Here is a 19,043-nt window from a genome sequence, read left to right on the forward strand (position 1 = left end):
GCGCAGGTTCCAGCTACTGCAGGAGTCGGTTACCCCTCAAAAAAAAACCAACTTGAAAATTAATCCAAAGCTAAATCAGTGACATGACTGTACTCCTATTACATTCCACTTAAATGCATATGTTTACAATATCCTTTAATAATAATTATTATTAAACATAGTAAAATACTTCCAAACTTGGCTCATGGCATCATTGTACTTCTAGTGGAAAAAAAATTATCTGAAGCCTTGTCAATATGCCACTTCCTCCTCCCCCATCTTTTAACAGAAGCAGCCTCCAGTGAAATAATCCAAGCTGTGTTCAAGAAGTTGGCAAGTGGGTCCAATTAAATGTGGTTTTAGTGTATTCTGGCATTTGCATATCTAGTTTGCCAAGAAGTAATGTTTTAGGGAAAAAAAACCAAAACCACCATCAAAAAAAAAAAACCCACAAAAAAACCCTGCATCAGTCCAGACAGAGAGTGGATGGTGTGATGCATCGCTGAACTTTGTCCTACGAATCACAGAGATTTAAATAAATAAATAAATAAATAAATCTTTTTTGGTCTCAGCTCTTGGTTGACAGGCTTTACAATAATCTGTATGTCTTATAAAAGAAAACATACAGAGGGAATATTAGAAAATTAATGCAGCAAACTGAAAAATCAGCTTTAATATTTAGTGAATCATTTAAAAATTTAAATCAGAATGACCTTTATTTCATGGAAATATTTAATGCCTTAGTGGAGCCGTTCTCCAGCTAAACAGTGATTAAATAAAGCAGTCCATCAAAACAGCGCCTGTTCTCCAGGACGCAGAACTGAGGAGTCAGTCATCATCAGCGAACGATCGTTTACCGCTGCTGAGAACGGTGCCTTGTTTTTGCGGCTCCTTCCCCTCCCCTTGCTGTAATAACTGTCACCGTCTCTCTGGTACCCCAGCCTCCGTTCCCCCTATGCCGGTGGGTTACGTGCGACCCCCGGGCGCGGGAGCTCTAACGTCCCGGTGTTGTTTGGCCACCGTTTGTGAGATGGCACCGAAGGGCCACGGATGCAATCCCTCACCTCTTTCCCCCCTCCAACCCTGAGCAACACGGACAAAAACACTGGCAGAGGAAGGATGTGTGGAAAAAAAACCCCACCCCAAAACCCGCGCAAGCCCTAATCCTCCACAAGGCAAAGTGTAAAATGATGTTTAAGGTATACCGGCCAGCCCTTTCACTCATTTATTCCATAGCTGGGAGAACCTTGCTACAAAGCAAGGAGAGTTAATTAATAAAACGAGGCAACTTGGGGTTATATGGAATCTTTAAAGCCTTTATCAGTTTGCCAGTCCATTAGCAGGGCTGCATTCTCCGCAAACTCCCTGCTCCAATATGTGCAGCAGAGCAGTTAATTTCTTTTGGACTTGGTCTATGGCACCAAGCTGGTTTTTTTTTTCCCCGTCTTTATCCAAACAAACTATTAAATAATCAACAAATAAGAATATTTAACCCAAAATAATGAGAGGAACGATTGCTCGCCTAAAAACTATAAATTAAAGCTATCCAGTCACAAAAGAAAGTTGAGTCATCCATTAAGCAACAAAGGAGAAGGAAAAAATAGATTGCACTCGGATGTTTTTGTGGCATTGGTTGCCTCGCAAATGTGCCTAAGCCGAGGCCCCAGGAGGATAGAAGGCTGAAGCCCAAAATCACTCAGGGACCATCATCAAGCAAGAGCTTCCAAAAATATTAGAGTACTCCCCAAAAAAAGAAAACAAAAAGACGAAGGCCACCATGGCCGTCTCTCTGACCAGAATGTAGGTTAGGACCTGGCATTTGGAGCTGGCTGTGGAGGGGAAGCCTTCGCCCGGGAGCAGCACATGGCCCGGCAAAATACACCATGCGGCCGTGGTACGGCGAAGCCCGGCAGCACTGGGAGCCAAACCACACAGTGCCGGTGCTGCAGCATCCCTGTCCCTCCCCAAAGGGCTGGGAAGAAGGGCAGAAGGGGACCTCCCTGCGCCGCTGCTTCCCTGCGGGGCTGGGAGCGCATCCTCTCTCCCTGCCCATGGGGAGGGCGACAGGGCCATGAAGATGCCACCAGCCTCTGCCCTGCCCGGCCACGCCGACCCCTGCCCTGCGCGGCTGCTGCGGGCTCAGGCAGCAGTAACGCTTTCCACAGGGCTGCAAAGGAAAGCAAACCCCACTTTTAGATGGCTCCGCTCCCCCCTCGGTTCCCTCCTTCTCCTCACCCCCCTGCCAGCCACGCAGAAGAGCCGTGTTTAAAAATGTGGTGGGGTTTTGCAGTGATTTCCAACCCCCCAGTTGTACTTCACAGAGTAGTTTTCTTGCGGATGCTGTGCTAACAAGATGCTTGACAGGCACCAGGCTGCGTGCTCGCAGCCGTGCCGCCGACTGCCGAAATTTACAGCCCGCTTCCGAGCGGCGTGGCAGGCAACGCACCGTGTGCCCGGGATAGCAAAATGGTCTCCTAGAGAAAATGGGGCTGGGGAGGTGGGAGCAAAATGGGGCAGTCGCAGGAGCATCCATATAACCTGGAAAAATGCTACGTCTGAAGTCATTGGCCCCCTTCTTATTTTTCTAAATAAATAATGTGGACACAGACCAGGGGTTCCAGCAAGTGCCCACTGAAGACCACCAAGTGTCTCAGGAGGATTTGTGACGGAATGAACTCTTCCACTATTAGCTTAATTTCTGCCCAGAACCCAGGGAGGAACTTTTATTTAAGCATACACCTCTGGTGTTCTCCAGAGGACTTGAAAATTATTTTCTCTCACCGACAAATAACTCTGGGAGAACATGTTCAGCTCAGATCAGCCAAGAGCAGAAAGGCGCAGAGCCAAGCCTAACATCAGGCATCAAGCATGGTGCACAAAGGGGCTGGAGAGGTGGCACAGAAGATGTGGTGAAAACACTCTGAAATATCAAACCCTGCATCCAGACCCACGATAAACATGACTTTCATTTCCTTTTTTTTTTTTTTTCATCCTTCTTCAATAAGTTTGGTGGCTTGGAATGAGCTGCATCATTTTACCAAGCAGTGTTGGCCATGGGCTCCCCACCCCCAATGACTCATTCAGTAGGAGGGCAGGAGAAAGCCAGGGGCTTCTGCTCCACGGATGGGGTCTCGAGGCTTCAAGTGTGGGCTGCAAAACCAGGATTCTGCCATCTGTAAAGTCATAAGGAGGAGACTTTCTTTTCTTTGTTCAAAACATAAAAAAAAAGAAGCCTTTGAGATGAATTAAAAATGCTTCATCCTTCAGGACTGCACCAGGAGCGAGGCTCACAACCTTGCCATGGTATATTGCTTCCTTCCTAAGAGCCGGCAAAAAAAAAGGAAAAAAAAACTCATAATGCTTTTTGTCCTTAATAAGAATCAAAGTAGTGTAGAAAAGAGGCTTTATACCTCCCATTCCCATAGTCTGATTAATGTCCTCTGTCTTTCAACATGTGCTTTCCCTTAAACCTCATTTTTCTGTAATTTCCTTCATTCTTTTAACAATGTGCTTATCCGTCTCCTAAAAAAAAAGCCATTATTTACAGATGTTCCCTCTTTTCTCACCACATTCGAGTCCAAAGCACAAGGCTCCTCCTCCTTCTTCTAAATAAAAAGCGATAAGATCGTTTCAAAAGGTGAACACTGATATTAAATTTTAGCAAGACATGCTAAGCCGATGTCTTTGTAAATCATTTTCTTCTGATCCAGACATATTCCTAACCTGTTCTGGAAGTAACAACAGCTACCCAAAGGAGCTGGGTATTTCCAAAAGCAAAATTTTGCCTGTCGTTAATACAGGCAGTTTTGGGCCGAAGGAATCTAGCTCAGCCATGAACGACTGTAGGATCTATTAAAGGCTCTTGTTAAAAAAACCCCCAATGCATTAAATGGTTGTGTGCTCGTGTGGGGGAGCCCTGAATCTGAAGACCATCAACCCAAAATAGAAGGCTAACATTAGGACGAGTGCTAGTCATCTACTCGCTGTCTTGAGAGTGACTCACGTGTAGTCCACCTCAGGTAGGTCCCAAATCTTAACATCTCCGCTCGCCCTCGGGCTCATATTCCATGAAGGAGGGTTGAGACATCAGAGCCTTACATTTAGTATGTATTTTTAAAATAGCATTGCAATACAGCACCCAGATATCCAGCTCCAGATCATCCAGCGGCATTGTTAGTTCAGAGCACAACACTTTAAAATGAGCTTATACCACCAGGTACTTCTGCGTCCTGCACACCCCTTGGCCCAGGGCAGGCAGCGAGCGCTCCCATCTCCATTCTCCGCTGAGAAAGAGCGAGCACGGTTGTTTTAATGCCTTGTTTGAATCACTCCGCATTATCCAATGTCTTCCCAGAGGCAGCGCTTCAGTCACTTTCAGTCCCTCCAGCAGAAGCGTGCCTACAAACCTGCTGTCATGTGGGGATGAAAGTACTCTTTGCCGCAAGATGCTCACCTCCGTCGGGCTTGCTGGCAAAAGAGTGGGGAACCGTCCAGCTTGGCCCTACAGACGACCCCCTTGTTTGCCTCGTACCCTTACCCCGACACAACACCCTCAGGCTGGAAGGTGAATATAGCTCTGCTGTATTTTCTCTGCTCGGCAGGAATCCCACCTTCTCCTCCAAGCTGCAAACTTCGTGTTATATATTAGAGTGAATAAAAGAGCACATTAAAATTAGCACTCAGTTAAAAAAAAGAAAAGAAAAAGCTTGATCTACTCTCATTTTTAACTACTGGTTATGGGCTTTAAAAGGTCTCCTTGCCGAGATTTTAAAATGTATGGGTTTCTTGATGCAAATTTAGGCTAAGAATAACAAATTTCCTAAGTGAAGTACTGCTTTATGTCATCTTCTGTCCTCATTTTTTGGAAGTTTTCTCTCTGTGAGACTTTTCCAATTGTTAACAAAAAAGAAATGCATTTATGTTTATCACACTGAATTGGGCAAAACACAACTTTGTGTTCACCTTGTGTCTCGGGAGCCTTTTCTTTTAAGCATAGAGTAGCGGTCTTGAGAAATCCATGGAAGTAAGTCGCAATGAGTTATCCAACACTTGCAGAGCTACGTTGGTCTGTCTGTCAACAGGCAGCCTAAGATTTGTGTGTTCATTAAATTACATCCTCATAATTAATACAGAGATGTATGACTCTCCATTCCTCCGAAAATTAAGAATTGCCTAGTTAGTCTCAGCTCGTTAAGACACAGCTCTTTCTTAAAAGTCACTCACTCATTTGAAAATAATGAAATACTGGTATTTAGTGTTTTCAAGCTGTCATATATAGAAGCCTGAAAATCATCTACGAACAGACATCAGATTCTGGATAGACGGTGCCAGTCAAACTACTTTAAAAAGAGAGAATAAGCTACAGAAAATGAAAACCTGGTAGCTATAGCCTATGACGATAGCAAACGTTTCATTAAGATTTTAACTATATTTTATCTCGATATGAATTTCCAAAATTATCTCAACATGAATCCTCACTAAGTGCGAATATGTGGCAAATGCAGTTGAAAATAAATCGTATCTTGTATGATAAACCTCTATCAGTTTCAAGGGGTTTTATTTATAGATAAAGTACATTTTTAAAATTGTAAAATGTATATTGGGAACACATCCAAAAGTTTATAAAAAGTAGCTTTAATGCTAAAATTGAAGACAATTTGACAAAAGCCTAAAACGTAGCATCGAGGGTAGTTTTTATTTTCTTAATAGCTGTAAATAAGACTTAACCAAAATATATTTTGGGAAGGTTGTGAAAGAAATATTTAAAACCCTATCTAGATTTACATCCAGATACAGAATATACCATGCCATAGAGCTGTTTTGAGACAGTTAAGCCTTTTAATATACCTCCTATAATACTGAGGCAGTAACATTGCTTTACCAGTTAAATCCTTTCGGAAGTCATGATGTACATGTAGCTTACTCTCTAAATATTTTACTAATTTAAAGCTAAGTTTCATGCACTGGGTTGTAATGGCTGGGGATGTGCTGTGTAAATCCCTATCTGGCATGTTCTGGACATGGCATAAAAAAATCCTTCTTGGTGCTCAGATTAGTGCTGATAACTGCAGGAATCACAAGCAATAGGTTGCACAAGAGCACGTCATGTTGGCTGCTGCGTACGAACACTGAACACGTCTTCTAAAGATCTTTAAGGAATAACTGAGGCTGTGATTTCGATGCACACCTAAATAAAAATTAGCACGTTATTTTAAACTACTTCCTCACATGCACACACATATGTTCATACGCAATATGCATTTTAAAGCACAACGCTGAGTTTAAGTAATACGCTGCACATCAAAACGTCCTAAAAAATAATCACCAGCTGTATTTTGCAATTAATCATTTATTTGTTTCCTGCAATCCCAAAAATCCCCAATCACATGGAAATTTCAGCTCCAAGGCTAGACTGCATAGTTCTCCCTTGTAGCCCCAAGCAAAAGCTTGTTAGAGCCAGGCTGTAAAACCTCAAAAAGAGAAGAAAATTTGGCCGCATGGTAACAGCCGTAGTGCAGGAGAGGCACAAAGTCTGTCCCAGCAAGGGGAGTGTTTTCGCACAGGCGCGAGCACTTGTGGCCCCCTGCTACAAATGGTTAATGCTGAGGAGCTATCAAGAACAAAAATGCTCTATGTTCTGCACGATGTATTAGCGGAGTGACTGTCTTCTAAGGAAAAACAACGGAAAGTAAGAAACTAAATTAAAGCAAAATAAACCTGAAGATTATAAGCAGACAACCTAGGCAAGGTCTGTTAGCCCGAAAAATTAACTAATCCAAGAAATTCCAATGTAAGAGAAATACTCCAGGTCAAACATGGATTATTTTGGGAAAAAAAACCCAAACTTTTTTTTTTTTTTGGCAAATATCTCTATCACTTGAAACCTCTGCAGCGTTTGCCGTCACTATCGCAGTTAAGCCTGTGCCACCTTTGGTTTTACCGCTGCCCGGCTGTGCAGAAGGCTCACCCCTCTCTTGCTCTGGCAGAGCTGGGTAAGCTGCGTGCTATTTGCACCGAGAGCGTTTCGATCTGACAATCGGTTAAAAGTAATGCTTCTTTTTTAGCCTACGAGACTAAAATGGATAATCTTTCTGAAAAGGATGTAATCTCTCATCAGTAAGACCCACTAACAGGTTTAGCTGAATTTTATCACACTAGCAGGAGCTGCTGGCTGTAGGTTTTAATAAGCAGGGCTCTTCTTCCTGTGACTGTCTTCATTTGCTGGCAAAAGGGAGCATTTCCACCTTCTGCCCAAAAGCATTCGTACAAATAAAGAAAGAACTCTCTTACCATCTAGAAAATATTTTTTATTACCACTATATATTATTTATTACCACTATATAATATTTTTATTATCACTATATTTAATGACATCATTAAAACATGAGTGAAGGGCAACAAAAATTCAACAAGGACTCCTAAACTAGCATATTTTGAAAGAGCCCAGAAGATTTGTGCATAACTTTTTCCTCCCTTTAAAAATATCAGACAGTTCTGTTAAAATTCACGCTTACCATCCCAGTAAAAAACCCTTAATGCTTTGGTTAGATTTCTTTAATAAAAGACCGTACTCTCTGGAAATATTTCCGTTTGGAAATCACATGGACAAACAGTGTTAATCGTGTACAAGTTTGAGAACCCTGCTAAGGAGGACTACATGACAATATTTTAGAATCAGTTTTCTAATTTTAGGGTATTTTTGCGGACTTGAAATGTATTTCACCTTCATTCTGAAGGAATTTGCATTGCTTCAAAGTGAGGGGATGGAGCAGGTAGAAATTTTCTCCCTTTCCCAGTTCTCCTCAGCTACAAATCGCTGCAGCATCGTTGATCATAAAAAGGGGGGCTCAGGGTTTCATTTTTGAAAGTAGGCTGGAAAAATGTATTCCAAAAGTTATATACCAGGAGTCCATTAAAACGTTAGAACATTTGATTATTGTAGAATTAATTAGGGGGGTACAAAAAAGTCAGTCCACCCCCAACAAATCACTTGATCCATTGTCTGTAGAAGGAAAGCAGAGAGTATGCTGCGGCAGGGAGAGAAAATGGTGGTGTCCTTCCCGAGCAGGTGAGCCAGCACGGCTGCTGGGGTGAGGTAGCACAGGGGGAAAAGGGAATCTGTCCCTTTGCAAATTCATTTCAAAATTTTATTTAGGCTTTCAACAAGGCAATGCATATTTTGAAGGGATATGCTGGCTTCACTTAGGCTCAGCAGAAGTATGTGGGATTGTTTGGTATTCACTTTTCCCCTAACGCAAGAGAGCAGAAAAAGCCATGAGGATCCCTTCCCTTCCGTGGCCAGAAAGTTTCGATTTAAAATCCTACCAAGCTCTTCTTCAAATTGCACCTAAAACACGCACAGGTCTCATTAAGTAGATGGACTGTACAGTGCTATACCTGATTCAAAAACCTCTGTTACACCAAAGCCCTCAGCTTGAGTTTAGAGAAATCATTCGTAATTAAAGAATATTAAGCTATCACAGGCAGTCGTTAAAAAAATAGCCGAACGATAGATTTAGCATGTTCCCTGTGAGTCTTGGGCTAGAAGTACTCACAGTTAAAAAGCGATGACTATCACCGGTCAGCGAAAGTCTTCTGGACCTACAAAGTTTAGAGCACAGAGTTTCCACTCCCACAATTTGCCTTCGACCATCATGGCAACATGAACGGTGAGGATTTTATTACCACATATCCTCAAGCCAAATAAAATGCTCTCTCATGCTTCATTATCTAGGGACTGTATTAAAAAAAAAAAAAAAAAAGAAAAAAGTTACAGCTATTTAGCTATGTCAGTACATTAAACCTTATGGAGAGAAGCAACATACAGGAGTATGTTTCATCTTTTCATTGAAAAAACACTTTGATAGCCACAAGCGTGTGCTGCACATGTATATCCCATCCAGATAAAACCCAAAAGTATATTCTGAATTGTTTTGTTGTTAATGGCTAAGTTATGTTTTCTGTTACCCTTCTGAAGAAGGGCTCCTTCTAAGTCTAGTTTTATTTGGGAATCTACAGTCCTTGAAAATCTTAATGTTGGAGAACAAATGGTAAATCTGCCTAGAGCCACAGCCAAAGCTCATCAGCTGCATGGATTTCAGAACTGCAATATTAGCCGTTTTTCAGTCTTGATGATACTTTAAACCGTCTTAACTACGCATAATATTCTGTCATATGAAAGCCTACAGAAAAGGTCTGCCGCTAGAAAAAGAGAAACCTATGCGGCCGAAGACACTAACATTGACAAAAGGCAATGTGTTTAAACTATCTGTAATAACTCAACCCCACCCAAACACAACAAATGATGCTTGGAAATTGTTATGAAACAGTGAAAAAGATCATTTTGGCTAAGCACAAATTACTGTAGATGTAGGAAGATAAGCAGAATAGCGTTAGGCACTGAGATTCTCTTGGTCAAGGCACAACTTCAGTTGTACCTAGGCAGATGAAAAATGTAATGAAATGTTTAAATTAAGATTTTTTTTTCCCCTTCAAATTGGCCCTGCTGTCTCTGTTCCAGACTTGTAATTTAGCTTTACTTTCTTATTCCCATTGGGGTCTGCAGTGCTGGTCTCGTTCCTAGGATGGAGTGGCCTTGAACAAGAACGCTGGGTGTATCCTGCAACAAGCATCTAAACCAGGTCTCTTTCAAAGGTTTCACTAAGCTTCATTTTATTTTTTTAAAGAAACATTTAGTCCATAAGAGAAATCACCCAACAGACTTAGGATTATTTTAATTTTCCTCTGTAGTCCACACAGTTTTGATGTATTACCGGTATTTTGGACATTTTGACTGCCTACTGTAATGTTGATGGCCAGTCAGTACCCGGCCAGCGCTTCAGAAGAAGTTGTTGCCTTCTGTTCTAATGTTCTGATAGAGACTGAATACAAAAGAGCTTCTTGGGGTGAAATTAAGCCCAGAAAAGGAATTGTGTGTCTGCATAGACATTTGCATGGTAGCAAAATTTCTGGAATTTAATAAATTGTTTCTGCAAAAGTCTTTAGGGAAGAAAAAATTAACAACAACAAAAAAAAACCCTCTACAGAATGATCGAGAGCTACACACAGAGAAATGCTTTCAAAACACAAGCATTTAATTTTTTTTAAATGTTAAGTGAGATGTAAATATGTACGTTAGCAACAAAGTGCTCAAAAGCATACTGAAAACATATTCCATACACAGTTAGCAATAGAAGTCTGTACAAAAGTAATAAAGTTACACATTATAAAAAATACTCCGTAACTATAATTTAAAAGAGGGAAAAAAGACAAGGGAATTGATTTCTCAGTTCATATAATTTATTGCAGTTAGCACACAGTTTAAAAATTCACCAACACACCAATAGTACAAAACTAAACAGCATTATAAGTTATTCCCCCCTCAGGAAAATAAAACATACTATGATTGTCAAAGCTAGATGTCAGTCTAAGTTTTAGAACAAAAGAAGAATGTGAAACTAAGGAAAGGAAAAAAGCAATCACTCACGAGGACCACAAAAAAATCCAAGAGAAAGTCCATTTTCCTCAGACACTGATTGTCTTCTCTAACTTAAGAAAAGAATGTAGTTTTAAAACCTAGAAACTATTCAAGTAACTAAAGATAACGCTCCAAGGCCATTTTCACAGCTTTTTTTTTTTTTGTTTTAAATGCCATTACAGCCAAATTAACACACATTTGACCAAATATTTCCAAAACAGTCCAGCAATACACAATGGAGTTTTCCATTCAGTATCTTAAGCACAAAAATAGGCTATGTTTACAGTAGTTAAGGCGATCAAATTTTAAACAAAAGCAGAGGAAAAAAAAAAGGAAAAAAAGGAAAAAACAGCAAACGTTTTCCATGCTACTCCCATAGACCTTATTTGTAAGTGCAAGACAGGAAAACAAACACTGTGCAAAATGCTTTTGACCTGCGTGTTGGTCATTAAAACCACACGTCAGGCTGCAGTCTCTGCTGCTTGGATACACATAGTCCTTCCCCTGCCCTCCCCCGGCCCCCCTGTCACTCAGGCCTTCCCAGGCCTTTCAGCCCGGGGCTTTTTCTTTTTTTTTTTCAGTCCACAGCCTCTTTTCAACGGGGGGGAAAAAAAAGAACGACCTATTGTGGTGGAGTGGTGCAGCAGGAATCCTACAAATGCTCATCTGGGGAAATGGACGCACCTCAGTTGGAGCTGGCGTGGGGTCTGTGCAATTAGAAGGGGTCTGGGGTTAGTAAATGCACACCGCACATGCAAATCTCGAAGCCTGGTTGTAAACATTCATTTTTTTTTTCCTTGTTAACGTAGCTAAATCGGCGACTCGTAGCTTAAGTTCTTCTCAACTTAAAGACAGTGGGAAAGTAAATTTAAATTAGATAAAATAAAAACAGTGCATTTCTCTTCTTCGTAACACCGGCATTTTCAACGGTGTCGGGTTTTTTTTCCTAAGGAAATTAAATAATTTTCAACTCACTCGTTAAAGTTATACAATGCAAACAAAGACAAAAATATACTGAAAATCATGCATTTCTGTAGCGTTAATATTTACTTTTCAAGACTCAACTAAGAGCATCAACACAACCTGCCAAGTTCTTTGATACCTCCCCCCGGCCCATGTAATCAATTACAGTATACAATAACAGTAATTCACATTTTTTAAACACACAGTTCATCACTGCTGAAGCTGCAATATCCTTTTTCATCCCAAGCAAACCTTCATGTAAGACAGAGTCCCAGTGATCCCAGTGTACTCTCAGGGTTTTTGTTTTATGTTTTTGTGTTGTTTTTTGTGTTTTTTTTTTTTCCAGTGGGAACTGTCAGAAATCCAGAAGTTGCCATAATAAGTTTTAAGTCAACTGCTTGTTTAAAAATAGATAATCCAGCATTTCAGAAATTTTCCATTTGGGTCTAAAAGCATTCAGGTTTCCAACAGCTAGAAAGGACTCATGCAATTATAGAAATGTAAAGGAACTGACAAAATTGGGAGAGGATTTCTACATTCAGATTTTAAGAGGAAAAAGATCGAGAGCTTAAAAGAACGCAGTGTTTTGGGGAGAATAAAGCCACGTCCAAATGTTTTGAATCGGAGATTCCTTAGCAGTAAAGTATCCGCTGGCTTCTATTCCGAAAAGGGGGAAAAATACGCTCCGTAATTTGTTACTTTGTCGGATTACCTCTACAGTTCATTTTTATCGGAGTGCTAAATTAGTGAAATATTCATGCTGCCTTAAAGTGCAAAAAACAAGCTAACAGCCAAACTTTCAGTTCAAGGAAACAAGATTGCTTTTAGACTGTACCACAACTATATAGATTTATATATATATTATTTATATATATAAAAATTTTATTTCCAAAGTTCTTGTGAGCTATCTTCTAAGGTCCAGTCTCTGACAGTAGGTAAGCTCAGTGCTTCGCTTTTGACAGACAATGAGTTCACCAACTCACAGTGAAACTTCCGAATGTGTCTGTAAAGGTCTCCGGACTGCGTGAACCTGCGTTCACACCACTTACAAGCATGAGGCTTCTCCCGCGTGTGAACCACTGCGTGGCGGCTCAGGTTGTGGGAGTACTGGAAGCTCTTCCCACACTGGGTGCAAGTGTAGGGCTTTTCACCTGAATGAGTCCTCTCATGACGTTTCAAGGTGTACATGCAAGAAAAAGTCTTACCACACAACGAGCAGGTTGGGACATTGACATCGGTAGCAGGCTTGCTGCGGATCCCGTCCTGCTCTCGAAAGTGCGTGCTTAAATGGATCTGCAGGATGTGGGGGCTAGGAAAGACCTTGTTGCAGAGAGGACACATGAAAATTTGGCCAGCGGGGCTAAGTATGTTTGACACGTAAGGGAGCAAGCTGCTGTCCATGTTTCCTTCCACCTGGACTCTCTCGTTCTCTGGAGTTATCATTTCATCATCACTTGCCTTGTCCTCTCTATCTAGCTCCCTCAAGACCGAATCTTCCCTCATTGGAGCCAGGTGGGCCGGCTCGTACTGTACCCTGTTATTAGTGCTCACACTTTCTTTCACAGTGCTATGTTCCATATCATAGTCATTAGTGCCAACATCACTCTCATCACAGGAAGCCTCTTTCTCCACCTTCACCTGAACCAGGCTGCTTCTAAGCATGTCCTGCGAAGAGAAATAAGAACTGTTCAAATTTTCAACTCCTGAAAGGCTGGACTTGACAGACAGGTCCAGCACGCAGTCAACATCTGCTGAATCCCTCACGGAGGTGACAGACCTCTGGGACAAAGACTCTGTTGAGCTGCAGGGGCTGGCTACTGTTTTTCCAGCTGCTGCTGCGTGCGTCTCTGCCTCTCCGCCAGTCTGGGGAATGCCTGCTGAGTCTGAGGGCAATCTCATCCACATGTTCCCAGGCTCAGCCGCCAAGTCCCTTTTGCTAGGCAGGATGTTCAATTTTTCATCTTCTCCGTCGTCTTCATCACTGGGCAAGTCTCCTGGCATGTGGCTGCTGCCGTCGGAGAGGCTCTCCACTTTGTCTGAACAACTTGAGGCGTCTTCCTCCTTTTTTGTACTGTCTGCCTCCGTGGTTGCTTTCTCTTTCAGCTTCTTTTTGCAGACTTTGACAATGTCATACATGTGGAGATAACTGGCAGCTGCTAGCACGTCTTCAATGGGCAAGTCTTTGAACTGGAGCTTTCCTTCGTACATGAATTCAAGCAAGAGAGCGAAAGCTGGGGCTGTAACAATGTCGCTGTTCAGATGAACAATGTCCCTTTTGTCCAGCTGGTCCTTGTAAAAGAGGTGGAAATACATGCTGCATGAAGCCAGTACAGCTCTGTGTGCTCGGAACTGGGCATCTCCTACTAGAACAGTGCAATCACAAAGAAAACCCTGATGTCTCTGCTCACTCAGACACTGTAGCAAATGTCTACTGTGGTCAGGAAACTCCATACTGTCTTCATAACCTATAAGCAACGAGATTTTTAAAAATTAAATGTAGGTCGGAATCACAGAACTTATGAACCCAAGTTATTCCACTCTAAAAGCCTCGTATTTATATTGCCAGAATTCTGGTACTGACACCAGGCAAAGATTATTTAACACGCATGTACGATGGCAGCTCTTTCCCTGATCAACCACTGAAGTTACAATTTCCTTTCTGTGGTAAATAAGCTGTTCTAGTAAGCGCATAGGTACATCTGTAATTTTTTTTAAAGTATAACCGCTGTTCATAAAATCTGTTCAACAGTTTTGGTTTTTTTAAGGAACTTCCTCCAGATTGCGTCCCTAGGAGGGCAGAGCCCCAAAAATACATTTTTTTAACACTAAGTTTGAGAGATCAGAGGGGAAAGGAAAAAAAAAAAATCAGATCATTCACCTTCTTTTTAAAGTCAAATTGTAGTAAGAGGAGAGGTTCGCGCATGAAGAAGTGCTCATATACCCAAATCTGAAGGTCTAACATTCATAAAGTATAAAAATTATTTATGGGTGTCAATTTATATCAACAGCAAAATCAAGGTTTTTAGAAATTTAGTTCGCGTGGTTTTCTTCTGGTAGTAAGTACAGTTTCAGGTTTTAAACCTTCTCCACACTGTACAATAGAACATGAACATTTTTTGCCAACATGCAGAATTTACAAAAGAAAACTAACAACCGAAACGCCAACAAGCCCTGCTTCCCCTATGCAGAAGGACAGAAATTTCCCTCCCCTCCCACACCAGGCAGAGTTTGCAGTACCAAACTTAAAAAAAAAAAAAAAAAAAAAAAAAGTCATTCAACGTGTGCGTGTGCATGTGTGCATACTTAAAATCAGTATCCTGAGTACTGTTCTTACCCAAGTATTTTTCTATTCACCTTCCTTGATGATAAAGAAAAAAATAAACTTAAAAAAGAAGTAGAGAATTCAAAACTCAAATGGAAAGTAAAATCTCTTAAAAACCTGTCTTAATCTATTCTTCTGTGATTGAGAGCAATGCTCTGCCAAACCATCTAAGCAGATCGTGGCTCTCTAGGCTGGCAGATATTACTGAAAAATCCTCATCCCTTGCAAACCAAGATGTACTAAAACTTACAACACAACCCCTACTATATTCTGTAAAATACCATTGCTAGAGTAAAGCACGAAGATTTACAATACAATCACTTTAAGTGCCCCACAGCCAACATCAATCCTAATCCTTAAGAGGGCTAAAAATAAAGATTGGAGGGCAGCTCACAAGGTAGCTGTGATCAAATTAGGAGGCTGAAAGGACAGAGAGGGACGAAGAAGGAAGCTTATAAACATCTGATCCAGCTGACTGTGGCCATATGGCAGCTGCTGCCCAGATAAAGAGATTAAGAATAGAGGAGTGCGATTACAGCTGTCTGGCCAATTCAGGCAGCTCAAATCTACAAGTTCTAAATTAGTCGCAAATACAAAAACTCCTTCAAATAATTATTGTTATGCTGAAATAAAAGATTTCAAATGCTACATGCGAGAAAGAAAAGAGGAAACCAGTCGAGACATTCTCCCGGCTAGAAAAGTTTTTAAACACATAACTGATTTCTACCTTTCAGAAGCACTACAGCTGTACGCTACCACGGTTCTGAGCTGTTGGATATTTAACTGTGAAGTTTAATGAAAGACTTCCCAACAAACACGTTTTAGCCAGAACGGTCCTTTTTTAAAAAAGCACACTTTCACTAAAACCCCCGTAAAGTAATTTAAAAGATGCAATACAAGAACATAAAGCAGAACTCTCTTTAGGCTTGCCACTAAATCCATTGCAGTTTTGGTCTCAGAAATGAAGAATGAACTTGCTCTCTCCCTCTTCCAAACCAAGACGTTCTCACAATATGCATTAAAGTTAATGCTAACAACGTGCCCAAGAACTGATACTCTCCAACTGTAGCCCAAGCCTTTTGACTAAGTCCACTTATCTATTTAATACTCAATTTCATATATTACCCCTAAACTTGGTTAGAAAAGTAATGTGATTTTTTTTTTCTAAAATTCAATAAACAACACACCAAAACAGAAATATGCTGTATCTAATCTATTGCTACTCCTACCTTTAGTACACATAAACCTGATTAAGTCCTTTCCTCTGAGTCTTGCTGGCTCCAGGTCTGTTAGATCGGTGGAAAAAAAGCAGACTAGGAGAGACAGATGCAAAGTGGAGATGATGTTAGAGAGGAATGAGATACCTTCTCCACACACAGATCTGCACACACTAACTCCCTGTCTGTGTGTTAGAATAAAAGGCTGAGGGATGGCAGGCTGTCAGCTGCTCTGACATCATGTTCAGATGGAAATGCTACCTCCAGCTGTGCTCCTTTTAATGCCATATGCTACTCCTCTACACTCCTGCCACCAGCTTTTTCTTAGGAGAACTTTTCTCTTCTGTTAGTATAAACAAAATACTTCAAAGTCTCTTTTTTTCAAACTTTCTAACAGGGAGGAAAAAAAAAAAAGAAAATCCTAAACATATGGGGCTCTACTGTATTTGCAGCATAGCAACACTTCTGCCTTAAGTTGGAGGACCGCTTTATATACTGACAGCATACCCCAGCCACGGGGTTACCCGAGAAATCCATGCCGATTCGGTTTTATTGAGCCCAGAGGTTCAGGTCAAAGAAGAAATTCACCGAACCTATCTACCCGACTCGCAGCTCCCCGCTTCGCCGTGGGTCCTTTCAGTTTCAACGTTCAGACAGCGTAAGCGACACCGAGCACTCCAACTCCAGCTCACTGAAAACAGCGAAGCAGTTAACCTGGCCGGGGCACTGTTTCAAGCGTTCAGCTTCGCTCATAAACCGCTTTTCCCCTGCGGGGGCTCGGGCTGTCATTTATTTGACTGCTGTGGCACCGGGACGCCGGCCTCCCGCCCCGCAGGCTCCCGCAGCCCCCCGCAGCCCCACTCCCCCCCGCGCCAGCCGCTCGGCGGGGAGGGGAGCGGGAGCGGGAGCCGGCGCGGCCGGGCGCCCTGCCCCTCGCACCGCCGGCGGGATCGGCCCCGCCGGCCTGCCCCCAGCCCCTCCGGTGACACTCACGCCCCGCTCGCCTACAGGAACTACTCTGTCCACCTGCCCGCTGCCCCCCCGGGCGGGCCGGGCCGGGCCGGGCCGTGCGGGGAGGCGCGGCGCCGCGGCCCGGCGGCGCGCAGCAAGTTCCCGGCGGGCCCGGCCCCCCCCACCCCCGCCGGGCGGCGGCAACTTTTCGCCGGGGCTGCCACCCCCCGCCCCGCCACCGCAGGCCGGGGCCGGCCGCCCCCCGCGGCGCGGGGGCCTGCTCCCGCCGGGCAGCGCCGCCCCCACCCCCGCCCGGGGCCGGGGCCGGGGCCGGGCGCGCCGGCGGCCGCCCCGCAGGGAAGGAAGCAGCTGCCCGGCGCGCAGGAAAAGCCGCCCCCGGGTCACGGCGGCAACAAAAGAAAAGTAACCGGGAGCGGCGCCGGGGCGGCCGGTCCCGCCGCCCGGGGAGGGCTGCCCCCGCCCCCCGCCCCTCCGCCCGGCTGCGCCCACCCCCCGCCGGACCCGCCGGCAACTCCGCCCGCCCCGCGGGGCCGCCCCGGCCCCGGCCCCGGCCCCGGCCCCGGCCCCGGCCCCGGCCCCGGCCCGGCGGGTGTGTGGGGACTCACACTCCGCGGCGGCCCGAAGTCCCCGCGCTCCCGCCGCCGCCGCCCGCCGGCTCCTCTTCGCTCACTTGCCGCTCCGGGATCGCGTCTCGCCCCCCTCCCGCCCTCCCCCCGCCCGCCCCCCGCGCCCGCTGGCCGCCGCCCCCCGGCCTCCCCCCTGCCGGCAGCTGAGGAGCGAGCGGGGCAGCCGGCGGAGCGAAGCGGGCCCCGCGCTCAGCGGCTCCCCATGGCACCGACGGCCGGAGACGGCGCGGAGCCCGGGGCCGGGCGCGGGGGAGGGGCGGGGGCCGGGGGGAGGGAGGGCGGGGGGGCGGGGGCGCCGGGCGCACGCAGCACGGGCGGGCGCACGCACGGCGGCGGCGGCGGCACAGCCGGGCCCGGGCTGCGGCAGACAGATGTTCACCCCCTCCCCGCTCCCCACTTCGGACTCCGTTCCCTGACTGACAGCACGGCCCGCCCGCGCCGCCGCCGCCGCCAACCGGCGCGGCGTCCCGCCGATGAGTGACGGGCCGCGGCGGACGCTGAGTGGAGAAGGGCTGCCCGGGAAGGCCGGCGGTGCCGCCAATCGCGGCGCGCGGCGAGGCAGGGGGCGTGACCCGGCAGGGAGCCGAGGCGGAAGGGGGCGGGGTCCCGCCGAGCCGGGGAGGGGGCGGGGCCGCGGGTGGGGCGAGCGTGGAGGGGCGGGGCCGGGGCGGAGCTTTGTTCCTGAGGGCGCGCGCGGGCCGCGGCCTCGCGCCGCGTGCTGAGGCGGCGGGGGGGGGGGGGTGGTGTCGCGGTGCATGGCGGGATGGCGGAGGGGTGATGGGGCGGCAGGTGCGGCCGAAGGCGAGGTCGAACGGGACTGCGCCCCGGGGCGGGCTGGGCTGCGAAGCGCTGCCGTGCCGTGCCGTGCCGTGCCGTGCCGTGCCGTGCCGTGCCGTGCCGTGCCGGAGGGGTGAGGCCGGCCGCCGCTGGCACGTCCCTGCAGTCTTGTCTGGCCATGCGGGTGGTGGGGCCACCTGAGCCGGGCTAGGCCATACGCGGTGGATTTGTGTGTAAGCGTGCCCGGCCTGGCTGGGGAGGCCTTGGTGGCCGCTGGTGCTGGCCAGGCTGGCGTGCCCGCCCTGAGGCAACTGCCCAGCCCCGTCCTCGTTCACTTCACGAGGAGTTTGCCCACAGTCGCCACCGGCCCGGTCGGTGCAGGCCGCCCGCCGCCCCGTTGTTACTCACAGCGCTACCTCAGGGCTGTTCAGGGTGGAGAGTGTGATGTAAATTGCTGAGACCACGCAGCCATTAGGAGCCAAGAACATTATTAGCATATAATTCCTGTGTTACTATCTTGAGACCCAAGACCCATCACTTACCCCTACTAAGAAAAACAAGCGATCGACTAAGATAAGGCAACTTCCCGCAAAATTTACTGAAGAATCCATATCTAAGAGAAACACAAATTGCTGATGCCTGATAACTTTGCAGAAGTTGACAGAAACATCTGGATTAACAGATAAGCCACGAGGATGCTGATGGATGCT

General features: G+C 45.6%; 1 protein-coding gene across 2 annotated transcripts; it reads right to left on the bottom strand.

Annotated features, from left to right (window-relative positions):
- Window positions 1–12,111: 12,111 nt before the first annotated feature.
- ZBTB18 (zinc finger and BTB domain containing 18) lies at window positions 12,112–17,548 on the bottom strand. Of its 2 annotated transcripts, none has more exons than XM_059835320.1 (2): window positions 17,536–17,548; window positions 12,112–13,884 (listed from the first exon to the last, which is right to left on the bottom strand). In XM_059835320.1, exon 2 carries the CDS (start codon window positions 13,868–13,870, stop codon window positions 12,302–12,304), a length of 1,569 nt encoding a protein of 522 aa, XP_059691303.1. In that variant the 5' UTR covers window positions 13,871–13,884; window positions 17,536–17,548; the 3' UTR covers window positions 12,112–12,301. The 2 variants fall into 2 exon arrangements, with proteins under 2 accessions (XP_059691303.1, XP_009815914.1); XM_009817612.2 differs by lacking the exon at window positions 17,536–17,548 and adding an exon at window positions 15,971–15,983.
- Window positions 17,549–19,043: the final 1,495 nt, after the last annotated feature.

The sequence above is a fragment of the Gavia stellata genome, chromosome 2 (genome assembly GCF_030936135.1).
Source record: "Gavia stellata isolate bGavSte3 chromosome 2, bGavSte3.hap2, whole genome shotgun sequence".
NCBI classification, from domain to species: domain Eukaryota; kingdom Metazoa; phylum Chordata; class Aves; order Gaviiformes; family Gaviidae; genus Gavia; species Gavia stellata.